The sequence below is a fragment of the Mya arenaria genome, chromosome 14, assembly GCF_026914265.1.
Source record: "Mya arenaria isolate MELC-2E11 chromosome 14, ASM2691426v1".
Lineage (NCBI taxonomy): Eukaryota > Metazoa > Mollusca > Bivalvia > Myida > Myidae > Mya > Mya arenaria.
The window spans coordinates 9,580,591-9,593,693 of NC_069135.1; the positions used below are offsets into that span (position 1 = coordinate 9,580,591).

Genomic DNA, 13,103 nt, shown 5'->3' on the forward strand with positions numbered 1-13,103 from the left:
GGTCACTGTAAAGCCTAAACCCAGCAAACATTTGGCCTCTATCTGTGTTTCCATCAATTGTCTCTTGTCAAAAACTGACATGGAAGTTTTGTCTATGATTACCAATTAATAATTAACATGTACATTACATGTGTAGGAAATAAATAAATCAAGAAAAATGATCAGTAACAGTTTATATACAAAACAATTTAACACATAAATCATTAAAATAGTCTAAAATAATTGCTAGAGGTCAATAATTTTAAACATTTACTGCAATTATTATACAAAGAAATAGCACTAAAAAGATTTCATTAATCCGAGAAAAAATACTTTATTTATCTAGAGTTTTCTTATACATGTAACCTATGGTATTAAAACAGGCAGACAACACTTTAAACAACTTTTTGAGTATAAGCATCAACTGAACTACTTGTATCACAGAAATTGCATTGTTATGACTTGAATTTACACCTACTATTGTGAAGCACATACATGAAACTACTTAAACACCCTAGTGTAACATAGTGTGCCTTAGTGTAATCTTGTCACTTTCTAGCATTCATGTTTCTTGTTTACACTGAGGCCAAATACACCCCTCAAGCATCTTCATGCCAATATTTCGGAGCAATCAGAAGGTGACTGATTCTAGGATGAAGAGCCGACTAGCTTCTTTCCGTATCCAGGCCATCAGTTTGTTGACGGCGTTGATGGCCAGGGACTTGGTCACAAGAGGGCTGAACACGGCATACAACTCAAAACCCTGTGTTACCTAGAAACAGCAAGATATTGCTATTAAGATATTAGATTGAAAATAATGCAATACTAAGTTTATCATGCAATATGTTATAACTGGCTTAAATGACAATAGTCAACTATGCCAGTTCTGTACTCATCAAGGCATACCACTTGCTTTATGTTGGTAAATGACCCGTTATTTTTATTTGTCTTTGCAAAATGGTAGTTAATTAACCATCCTAGAAGGCATTCAACAGCTATCTTATTGAAAAATGATTGCGTGCTACCAGCTTACAATATTTAAGTATATTCCTATCTGAAATAGGAAATGACAATAATAATATCAATCTTATCAGATATTATCTGAAATGTCTTTGCTTAATCAAAATTTAATAATAAACTTTTGTTTTACTTTTTTTATTAAAAAAGCCCTTAATCTTGAGCAGGCAATTAAAAAATATCAAATTAGATATAGCCCTACATGTACATTGAGATGGAACCAAGCCCTACATGTACATTGAGATGAAAAAAAGCCCTACATGTACATTAAGATGCAACCAAGTCTTACATGTACATTGAGATGGAACTAAGCCCTACATGTACATTGAGATGGAACCAAGCCCTACATGTACATTGAGATGGAACCAAGCCCTACATGTACATTAAGATGCAACCAAGTCCTACATGTACATTGAGATGGAACTAAGCCCTACATTTACATTGAGATGGAACCAAGCTTGACCTACCCATCCAAGCAAGGCCTCATACTGTCCCACATGATATAGGATCTTGAGTGGCCTAGCAGATGAGTGTATCCGGTTATGCAGGTAGTGGTAGAGCCCAAACAGGCGCTCCTGCTCCCCGGGACTCAGGTAGGGCGCCTCCAGCTCCGGGCTCGTGTATTGGGCGGTGCTCTTGTTCTTGTAGAGGAAATGACGCAGGTCCGATATCCCACACTTGCTTATATTATAACTGTCCTTTCTCAGTGAATCACTTATTGCTTTCAGACCGTTATACTTTATCAGCCTCTGGAATCAGATTAGGATACCGGTAGTAGAAGGTATAAAGACATTATTCCAATGTTCATGTACTTAATACAATCAGGTTTATGGAATGTCATACTGCAGGAAATATACACTTGATGAAACAACACACTATTGTACACCTTAGTAGTATATTTATAATGTAGCTCCATCCAACAGTGCTTATATAATCATGGCTGAATTGTCAATGCTTTAAATAATGCTGTTTATCAGTAGATCTACAACACAATGAAAACACAAACTTACTTCTGTAATTTTGGTTTTACACCCTGAGAGCGTGAAAAATGAGTCTCTGTCGACAGTGAGCAGAAGCAGACAGGTCTGACATGCCTCGTCCAGGTACGAGATGTGAGCCTGAAGGAACCCACTGAAATATACAAACAGCATGTATCTTCATTTGTATTTATTAATAATATATGCAATAGCTTATGGTGTCTTTCTTTGCACTATAATTGTTAAATATACAAAAATTAATCCACAATATATATATCTGATATTAAATGTCTTTCATCCTTTAAGAAAGCCTATAGTAGAAATAAATGTGTAAATTTAAGCTTGAAAAATAATATTCATAATTTATTCTCTTCAAGATTAATCAAATATGGCATCTGATAAAACTTAATACTATTTGTTCCTAGGCAAGACACAACACTGGACTTACGAGGAGTCAAACTTGGGAAGACATATGGGTGTCCATGATTCAGCAGCCTTAAAAGACTCAGCAGCATTGATGAGGTTGATGATGATGTGCAGGTCCATCGGATGGAGGAAATACTTCTTCATACGGACGAGAGTCACCAGCTGGCTGTTGGCAATGATCAGTGCAAACACCAGGTCCTGAAATGCAAGTAATGCACAGATTGGATTGTTTGAATAGGATTCTTTAAACATAGACCATTTAAACACATTTATTTAAAATTTTCAAACCGAAGTGCAAACTGTTTTGAATACATTTGAAACTATCAATGTACAATATCTGGGGACTTTCCACAGATATAACTAGTATTTTAAGAAGAAGAAAACCTCCTTACCTTGACCTTAGCATGCTGCACAATGCTCTGAGCAATCATGTCTCTGGTCTGACACTCCAACGGCAAACAGCGCACTGCACTCAACAACAGCCCTGGCTCACGCTCCATCATAGTCAATAAGCTATCCAAAAACTTCTCTGATCCACTCAACTGTCGTCGTAAATCATAGTTTCTTCTCTGTTTGAATATTTTTTTCAATGTACTAAGAGTTAAAACACTAAGTATTTGATTATACAAGTAATTGAGCTGTATCCTTATCAGTCTGTCAGATTCACTACCACGTGTTACACAAACTAGAATGATATTTTCATGATGTAAGAAAATTATACGGTGCTCCCCTGCAACTAGGGAGCGAATTGAATCATGAGCTGAGTCTTGTACAAAGGAAACTAATGCCTGCATAACACCGAACACTGTCACAAGTTTGTCTTCATTTCCGTACCTGAAATGCAGGGACAACAGTCACTTTATTACGTAATATCCCATTAAATGAACTAAATATTTTCATACTTTATTTTAGTAAAAATTAGACTGACACTACTTTGATCAAGGAGCATTTTTCCCCTCCAAAATTAGTTGTGAAAGCTGTTATTAACATCAACATCATATTTATGTAAGACGTCGTAAAAATTGATACAACCAAGGACTCAATTGGAAAGCACATTCACATTAAGGAATAATGCAATAATTTCACACGATGTAAATTTATTGATATTAAGACTCTAAGGTTAAAATGGAAGTACCTGGAATAAACAGGTTTGCCAGAATCACTTAAAATAAAGACATGTTTTGATTGAGCTTTCCACTCCGGAGTCTTCACATCGTCGTCATCATGATCTGGAGACTTGCTGATTTCATCTAACACAGCTGAGAGCTCTTTTGTCATTGAAGGCTGAAAAATTCAATCAAGTTTTTTTTCTTAAAACCATACCTGTTGTAAGTTCCAACAAGTACACATGAACAGTCTTTAACATGATTGTGAATTAAACTTGTATATAAATTTACTGTAAATCTCAGTAGCTCTGTACAGCTGCTATATATCTATGTCATTTGCATGCCTTTTAATTGTCACATGATTGTGTTTTGTCAGATAATTACAAGTAGCTCAACCTAATGTTGTCTTTCACCACCTATAAAACTAATAATGCGCTCAGGAATGAAATCTCAATCATGTGCCCTTAGACACACATGTGATAACGTCCCGGACGTCCGGGATTATCCCAGAAATCGTATCTCGCATGTCACGGAGGGTGCATGTTTGTCCCGGAAAGTCATAAAAAAAATCTCGGAATCAATTATCTTAATTTTACCAATGTAAGTCAGCTATTTGGCCTGTCCGGGACACTGGTCATAAAACACAGGACATGTTGACACTAATCCGTTAATTGGTACGTGTGTCGTCAAGGTGCCTGCATAGTTGTTTATTTCCTGTTTTGATGAAACCGAAAGTAGACTGCATATCCTCCTGGTTAGCACTTCATTTAAAGCCTGGGAAAATATCTGTTGGTTTTATTTTTTCAAGAAAATGCAGGAAAAAACCCAAACCATGTCAAGTAAAAAATACGTCTTGGCAGTTAAAATAGGTACATTTTCCCGACGTTAAAAACGACTAAAATAGCGTAGTGTCAATAGCAGCTGTGCTCTCACTAGGTTGAAATTGTCCAGTCAAATGAGGAAAAAGTGGGGAGAAGTGATACTTATCATAATTGTGCCATACCCCAAAACCTCAATGTATATTCACATTTACTTTGATTGCTTTTACTAGAAGGAATGTTCATTAGAAATGTTTTTGGCTTAGCAAAAGTGTACTTGTCTAGAGTATCCTATTTGCAATGTAACATATTTTGTCTTCAAAAAGCACCTTAAATGAAAACAAAAACAAAGACAGTTGAACATATGAAACAATCAGAATGGCCTTATAAATGAACAGTTAAAAACATATAAGTGCAGGAGGCGTATCTTATTTCGGTATGAGCAGGATAGGGTACAAATGTCACATGCTTTGCTGTTATTTACTTGTCTTTGGTTAAATAATTTTTAATATGCTGACATTTGAAAACCAAATGACATTTAAAATCACTGTCCTTGATGAAAAACTCTCTTATACATAATAGGAGATTGAGAAGTAATCCCTGAAAATTCTCAGAATCTTCTATATTGGTACAAATGAGGAAAAGACTGTAAGTAAATGCTACATACAGCAAAAAATAGTTTTGTGGTTACAAAACAAATTTTCATCATGTACATTTCACAAAAAAAATATCAAACATTTGACAATAAATCATGTATTTAATATTCTTAGCGCCACCTTGCCGAAGCCAATGACCGTCTGATTCAAAGGAAACAATGCTTAAAATTGAATGCCTTCTTTGTACAATGCAAGTATCAATTGATTTTCCAGTTTATTAATGCCTGACAACATTTTTTATGATTCCTCCGTTTTTTCTATTCCATTTTAACAAACTTTTATCATTTGACCAGTGTCATCTCTTTGTACGTTCTCCACCTTCTGGCGATGGTTCCAAAAATTGGTTGATACACCTAATTATCAGATTAGGAGATTTCTGATTTTAATGGCTAATTGCTATGTTTTGACAGCTGGAAAAGATGTGAAATACTGTACTCGCTGATTGACAGATTTACTACAATTTGCTAATAATTGGCAGCCAAGTAAACATTGCTTTGATGTTATAAATGGATGAAGTCTGTAAATTTTAAGCGACAACTTCTCCCAAGTGGTCTCCTCACGAGACATTGGACTTAGAACACCGTAGTAGTCCACCTAAATGGCCGTCAACGAGTCTTTTGATGATTTTTTTTAATATGGCAGACTCGTGACGTCCACCATCCCAGCAAAAAGTAGCAAGCAGTCCTTGCGCAGAGAATCCTCGCAGCCACAATTTTGAAATTATCTCCGTTATAAATTCAAATTTCTACGAAAATATTATTGCCTACTATTAAACACATATTAAGTTATGTCAGTATGCCCAAAAAACATGTCAAGTTATCATAAAACACTTACAAGTGTCGATTGTTTATCAAGTATCCCGATATCGGTAAATCTGGGACAAATCTGACTGGTTGTGTACATGTATAACGGTATTTGTGACCCATAATATATTAATGTGAAAATAACAACTCTAATGACAAATTTAATCCAGTTCAGATCACTGTCGGATAAAAATTGAACAACTTTGTCATTATTTTTCAACATCAATGCATATTATTTCAGTATATCATTTCGCCCGTTGTTAAATGGTAGAGAGTTGTAGCGTTACAGGGATACATAAGAAATGTCAAAATAATAAAAAAAGTATCCCTGATCGCTCATTATTGTAGGTAACCGTGACAGGAACAACTTCCTCCAAAGCTTCATAATAACAGCATCAACAGTCATTCAACTTACATCACTCTGTTCACCACTTGATTCTTCGCTCGCGGACGGAGTTGTTGCGTCACCATAAGGTCCGATGTGGTTGACATCAGCTTGTTCACCACAAGAATCTTCTTGCTCAAAAGAACCTTGGCGAACGATTTCATTAATGTGACTCTTTTTCTTCTTTATAGCGAGTTCGGTTTCATAGTCATTGCCTACGAGGCTATCAAATGAATCTGAGGCAATAAGCATTGCGCTTCCACAATCCCCAGGAGCGATATCTTCTTGTAATTCTTCATTTTCTACTTCAATTTCCGTTTGTTCCGCCTCCTTGGCGGCCATGATGGATTGCTTTTAAACTTCACGGAAATCTAACCGAAAGAAAATATATAGGAAATAAATAAATCACTATTCTAGCGCAAATCACATGATATCCATAATAGACGTTTTTTAATCTTTGATGTAGTACTATTACTTTTTTTAAAAAATCATTAACTTCATAAAGTTAAAGTTCATTATATGGCTTTTTGGGGCGGTAGGTTGGGGGTTGTTGTCACGTTGTCGCCGCATATACCGTCCGGAAACAGTAATAAGTCAGACTAATGGTGTTTCTTTTAGAACTACATGGCCATTTTCGTACATGAAATCTTGTTTTCTGGTTTTTTTTAGTATATATTCATACACTTGTACTTGTTTACAAATACCGGCTTCTCGGCATATCATGGTCCATAATGTAAACTGCTATATAACTGAACTTTTTAACATTTTCGCTATGATAGATTTTTTTGTAAAGAAGCTTCTTTCCAATATGAGCATAAGTTACGTAGTGAACTTAGTGAATGAACTTTTGCAAAAATGTAATTATATATCATATAAAACTCATGATTTGGAAAGTTACATCCGAGGGTCATGATTTATGAATCTCGGTTTTGAAAAAAACGACTTATTAGACTCGTCTAGAATATATAATCTGTCAACTGTACACTTTATCTAATAACGCCATAATCAACGCTTTCATTGTACTCGCTAGACAAAGTAAGGTATGCCTCGGTCGCGTTGTATCGTGGTCAGTTTAAATGGCGTCTCGACGAGCGGATAGTCGTTTTGTTTGTGGTACAGTCGCCGTAAAATAATACCGAGGGCCGACTGGTCGTATCTATGGCATGCACCGCTAAGTCTATCGGACATGACTCTCTCTGATATGTCGGCGTCACAGTAGCGGGTGGTATCCTTCGGTGCTACACATCCTTCCTCCAGGGCGCACGCTGCCCAAAGCCGAAGCACGACGTCCGTCACATGACTCCTCCTGAACATAATGCTCCCCGCCTCCACCTCACCATAGGATTTATAATTGCACGGGTCTTCGGAGAAGTAACGGAACATGTCACCGTGTGTGTGTAGGGCCACGTTCAGACTGGAGCCGTACGTGAAGAAGAGGATGCCGGTCTCCCGGAGGTATCTGAGCGGCATCAGCAGCTCGTCCGTTACCAGTCGAACTGACGCATCCAGCCACCACACGTGCCCGTGCTCCTTATACATCAGCTACAATTACATGTAGAACTCAAAACAAAAACTGCAATTCTCTACGTCCAACATCTGAATCATGGAACGGTTATTAAAGATACTATGCATGTACAATGTACTCGTAGACATAGTTCACACTATATGCTTATTCATCTAAAACCATATACAGAGCCAATGATACTTACGTTGACTATAATTGGTTTAAATGCATAGCTGTATAAGTTGGCGACGTGTTTTGGAACCTTGTTGAATGGAAACGACCGCATAATGCACTCTTTGCAGTTGCGTCTTAGCTAAAAGAATGACAGGTTACAGTTTATGGTGTAAAGAAGAATCCTTGTAACTATGTTATAGATCTTTATTGGTGACCATTATTGACATGCCTGTTGCAGATGCTTTGACATAAATAAAACTAATATTATGTATAGCATGAATTGAACCTAAGACTGTCATTTAATGGAACCGTTTTTGATAATGTATGTTCAAGTTCCCCTACCAAGTTCTTTTCCTCCGGTCTGAGGCCAAGGTCAAAGTAGAAGAGCTGCACAGCCGGATACTTAGTGAGCACTTTTTCCTGGACACTTCTCACGAGACCCTGCGAGATCAGGAAGTGGGACGAGCTCGCAGCCGTTACTAGAACCGGAAACGACGACCTAACACGCGATGTCATTCTCGTGTTGAAGCCAAGACGTTCCAGCCATGGTTCAGATGACGGAATTGTGATCTTTTCAAGTTTTTGCAGATTCTCTTTAAATGTCCCAGTAAACCGTACTCCTGACGAACAATTCACTGAAATAAGAAGCTTTTTAATGGATACTGGTGTAACGTTACCATTGCGAAAAAGTAGCAAATCACTTTAACTGTGGTGAAGCTAGTGAGCTGTGTTGACTCGGCAGCATAAGGTTGTTAACCATTTGGTGAATGCTTCCGAATGCAGTCAGAAATCATTTTACATTCAAAGCTGAGAACTTATCGCGTTCACCAGTTTAGTACTTACGTGGTATGTTCATGGTGTGTGTGTGGATTGGCGGAGGGAGGTCAGCTTGGTGGTCAGACTGCAGCAGGTACACACATAGGACTGTCCCTGACATCCAAACTACCATCGCCACCCGCACACAGCTCAGCAGCCGCCGTCCTTCTGCGCCCGGTAAAGTACTCGTATAACACATTATAAACCGACTGCCGACTTTATTGTTTAGTAATGCAAACATGAAATATAACGTTCTTAGTGTTGACACAAAGTCTCTGTACTAGCCAATGTGCTTAAGCGAAACGTCTAATAACTCGCTAATAAAACCAATTGATGTTTAATTAGAATTTTGCCTGTCATTTTCGTCATAAGCTTTTGCCATTATTATGTTAGAATCCAGGCGGCATTCCTATTAGCAGTGACACGAACTTAAACTCCAAAGGTTTCTAAATAATTTAAACAGAATTCGTCATGCGATCACCGGAAACACAAGAAAAAAGTTGATGTATAGCATCAAGTCGGCGCAATGAAATCAGAAGAAAAACGTTCATGCAGATAACCAAAAATGGTTATTATTTCAATGATAACATTTTTTATGTTGGGTGTACATATGCTCGAAGGACATTATGGTTAATAATATTGTTGCAATAGTTTAAGCCCGGAATTATTGATATTCTGTTGTTTTTTCCCAAGCTAATCCTCCGGTTAAAACTAAATTATAACAAAAATATACATACGATTCTTCGGAAGAAATAGAGTCAATGGTCTAAAACATAGATTTCAATAGCATGAAATTCACCTTTTATTTGTACCGGCATGTTATGTGAATTCCTTGCTCTATATTTTGTATAAGTTTTTGTAACACATTTCACTCATATGAGTATATAGAACGGGGATAAAAAATACTATACATCAAGAGGGAATTATCTGGAGTTCATTCTTTCGAATGACATTTTCAAAACAAACAATTAAGCTCAAGGTTAATTTTTCAAAACTCGGCATTTTTGCTGTCACCAAGGGAGATTACTGCGTAGGAGGTTTACAAACATAAAGGATATTGTAATAGTACCGTGTAACCTTCGTCTATTTGGGCGGAAGTTGATATCAATCGGAACACCTCGGCCTTTATCTATCTCGGAGATGGCGAGTTGTTATGATTGAGTTGGTATTTAAAATCAAAAGTTTCAAAATGATAAGCAGGGCTATTATAATTTAAGGTTTCATTATCAATTAAAGTGTAAAGTTTTATAAAATATACTAAACTTCAAATTTTATCATGCAACGTGGAAACAATTGAAAGCATTGTTCTGCAATTTATGAACTAGTCCCTAAGTTGAAATATTTAAGGGCGCCGACTAATGAGTACCAAATATCTTCAGTGGGTGCGTGATTATACGCAGCAATTGATGGCAAGAAAAATAACGTCGATGAACTACCAAAACTTGCTTCATATCGAAATATCGTTAGATTTGCGTACGCGAACTCGATTTCTTAACAAATCAAGTACTGGCATATAATATGTATATGTTATTGTTTATTTGAGGGTTTTATTGAAATAAATGTCAAGCCTAGCCCAGCTAGGCACGCCCCTTTTAACCGAACATGTTCTCGCCCCTGCCGCTTAAATGTGTACGTGTTAGAAAATATAGTTTTTACGCACTGCATGTTTCCTTCTTGGCTTAAATGCCACTGAAATAACCTTTTGGTTGAATTTTTCTTAAGCCCCTTTTAGATTGTATTGTTGTTGTTTTTTGGTTGTTTTTACTTATTTTTTTACATATCATTGATTGTGCTCTTGACTAACGGACGAGCGTTGTCATCTGCACGCAAAGCTTTACACCACAAAATGGAAACTCGCAAACGTTATGCCTCTATTCAAAAAAGGCGATAGTACCTGTTTATCCAATTATAGACCTATATCTCTGATTAGTTGCATAGGAAAGATATTGGAACGTATCGTTTTCAAACACGCATACAACTATATGCATCATAACAATCTTATTTTCAAAAATCAGTCAGGATTTATACCTGGCCATTATATCTACAATCAAATAAGCAAGTCATTCGATGATAAACTAGCAACTACCTTAGTTTTCTGTGACATATCCAAAACATTTGATAGAATTAGGCACCGCGGACTAATTTTCAAACTTAAAGAGTATGGAATTACCGGTAATGTAATGAACTGATCCCATTACTTACAAAATCGAAGTCAACGAGTGTTCATTGGCACATCCTTTTCCCAGTTCAAACCCATTATAGCAGGTGTACCACAGGGCTCAGTATTGGGCCCTCTGCTCTTTCTCATATACGTTAATGACATAGCGGACGCACTACAAAGTACAACTAGACTTTTTGCAGATGATAGTTCCCTTGCTGTCTCGTCAGCTAGCACAGAATATATGGAGAATACTATAAATGCTGACATGCAAACCATTTCTGACTGGTCAAAACAATGGCTTGTTCAATTCAACCTATCAAAAACTCAAGCAATGTTTTGCGCACTGTCAAATTAACCGCGCCCACATATTGTATTTAATTCAACAACACTCACTTATTACGACACACACAAACACTTAGGGGTCACTCTAAGTTCTGACGGAACCTGGCATCAACATATTGAAAACATAATTGCTTCTGCAAAAAAAGGTTCTTGGTTCAATGCAAGCTCTCAAATTTAAACTTCGTCGAAAATCACTCAATCAAATTTATCTTTCCTACTTAAGACCAATCCTTGAATATGCTTCAGTAGTATGGGATAATTGTACTGAATATAAAAAAGAAACACTCGAGAAACTTCAATATGAGGTAGCTAGAATTGTTACAGGTCTTACATGGTCTGTGTCAATTGCAAACTTGATTAAAGAAATTGGTTGGATTTCCTTATCGGATAGAAGAACAATGCAAATACTCATCCTAGTCTATAAATATAAAAGTGGAGAACTACCATCTTATCTATCGCAGCTCTTCCCAGTGACAGTAAATGACTCTAACCCTTATAATCTACGAAACAGTGAACATTTAGTAACACTTAATAGGAGATTAGAAATCTACAGTCGTTCAACAATTCCTTCTGCCATTTCATTGTGGAATAAACTCGATGTAGACACAAGACACTCGCCTTCACTCTCGTCTTTCAAGCGCAATTTACAACAAAGGTTTAAAGGGCCTTATGTTCCATCGTTATTTGTCTGTGGAGAACGCCGCTGGTCGGTTTATCATGCACGCATAAGAAATAACTGCAGTGATCTCAAATCAGACTTGTTTAATAATCACATTAGAGACTCTCCGTTATGTGGTCACTGTAATACTGAAGAAAATGCTGAACATTACTTCTTATACTGCTCACTATTTATAGTCGAAAGGCAGAGACTTTTTCGTAGCACAAAACAATTTCATCCTCTGAGCACTAACAAACTACTTTACGGATCTTCTAACCTCTCTAATGATGATAATGTTGTAATATTTACGGAAGTGCACCACTATCTCTAGCTCTCTCTCTCTCTTCAATCTTATTTCTTTCACTTAGCTAAACTTCTACTTTATCTGTTATTATTTATTGCATTATACGATTTATTAATTAGAAATCTTTTGTATCGTAGTTATTTGACACATTATTCTTATTCCTATGTATATGAACATTACATAAATGCATGAAATATTACATTTGGTTGCATAGTTTATGTGACAACGTAATCATTTTTGCTTTTCATGTGACATTTTGGGAAAGGGCCGTAACTGATGTTGGTAAAACTCGTGGCCCAATTCCTTTGCATGTCCTTTTTATATGAACGTAAGCTTTGTTACATTGCACTGTTTCTGTTTCTTTGTTGTTATCATCATCATATAATGTGTAAATGTATCGTCATGCAATAAAATATGTTTAAACTAAACCAATTTATTCACGATAATACCAGCTTGTAAACATCTATCAGTACTGTAATGGTTTGTATGAAGCTTAGGTAAAAAAAATATATGCTCAGACACACTATTAGGCGTTTCAACCAGTAAGTACGGCATATTAAACGTCGATCAGTGTGGAATAAGAAAGACAAATATTTCGAACAGCCATCCCATTGGTTTAAAACTGATTTCAATCATTATATAAGCTATAGTTTGTTCATTAGACATAATATCAAAAGTAAAAAAAGAAGAAAAAGACAGGTATACGTACGTAGCCTCATAACATTGGCAATCCAACAAGGCAGGTCATGATATGTAATGTATAGTTTACAGTTGAATAAGCCATTGCATGTCAATAAGTCGAATTGTTAAGTGTTCTTTACAAAACAACTCACATGGCTCATTAAACGGAAAACAAATATTTCAGTTTTTATTTAGTCTGAAGCAGAGTATCAATAGTTTTACCTTTTTCAAACGTAAAAATGTGTCGTCATGGACACTTGACATATATATATATTTTTGAAAAGAAACTGGGGGGG

General features: G+C 36.4%; 2 protein-coding genes across 2 annotated transcripts; both read right to left on the reverse strand.

Moving 5' to 3' along the window:
* Positions 1-158: 158 nt before the first annotated feature.
* On the reverse strand, positions 159-6,653 carry LOC128217127 (protein SAND-like). Its single transcript, XM_052924029.1, has 7 exons — positions 6,198-6,653; positions 3,535-3,683; positions 2,792-3,233; positions 2,422-2,597; positions 2,007-2,127; positions 1,464-1,745; positions 159-751 (listed from the first exon to the last, which is right to left on the reverse strand). The coding sequence occupies exons 1-7, from the start codon at positions 6,507-6,509 to the stop codon at positions 611-613; spliced, it is 1,623 nt and encodes a 540-aa protein (XP_052779989.1). The 5' UTR covers positions 6,510-6,653; the 3' UTR covers positions 159-610.
* On the reverse strand, positions 6,515-12,861 carry LOC128217128 (uncharacterized). The gene is made up of 6 exons (XM_052924030.1): positions 12,836-12,861; positions 8,689-8,829; positions 8,188-8,480; positions 7,877-7,984; positions 7,151-7,709; positions 6,515-6,538 (listed from the first exon to the last, which is right to left on the reverse strand). Exons 1-5 carry the CDS (start codon positions 12,843-12,845, stop codon positions 7,194-7,196), a joined length of 1,068 nt encoding a protein of 355 aa, XP_052779990.1. The 5' UTR covers positions 12,846-12,861; the 3' UTR covers positions 6,515-6,538; positions 7,151-7,193.
* Positions 12,862-13,103: the final 242 nt, after the last annotated feature.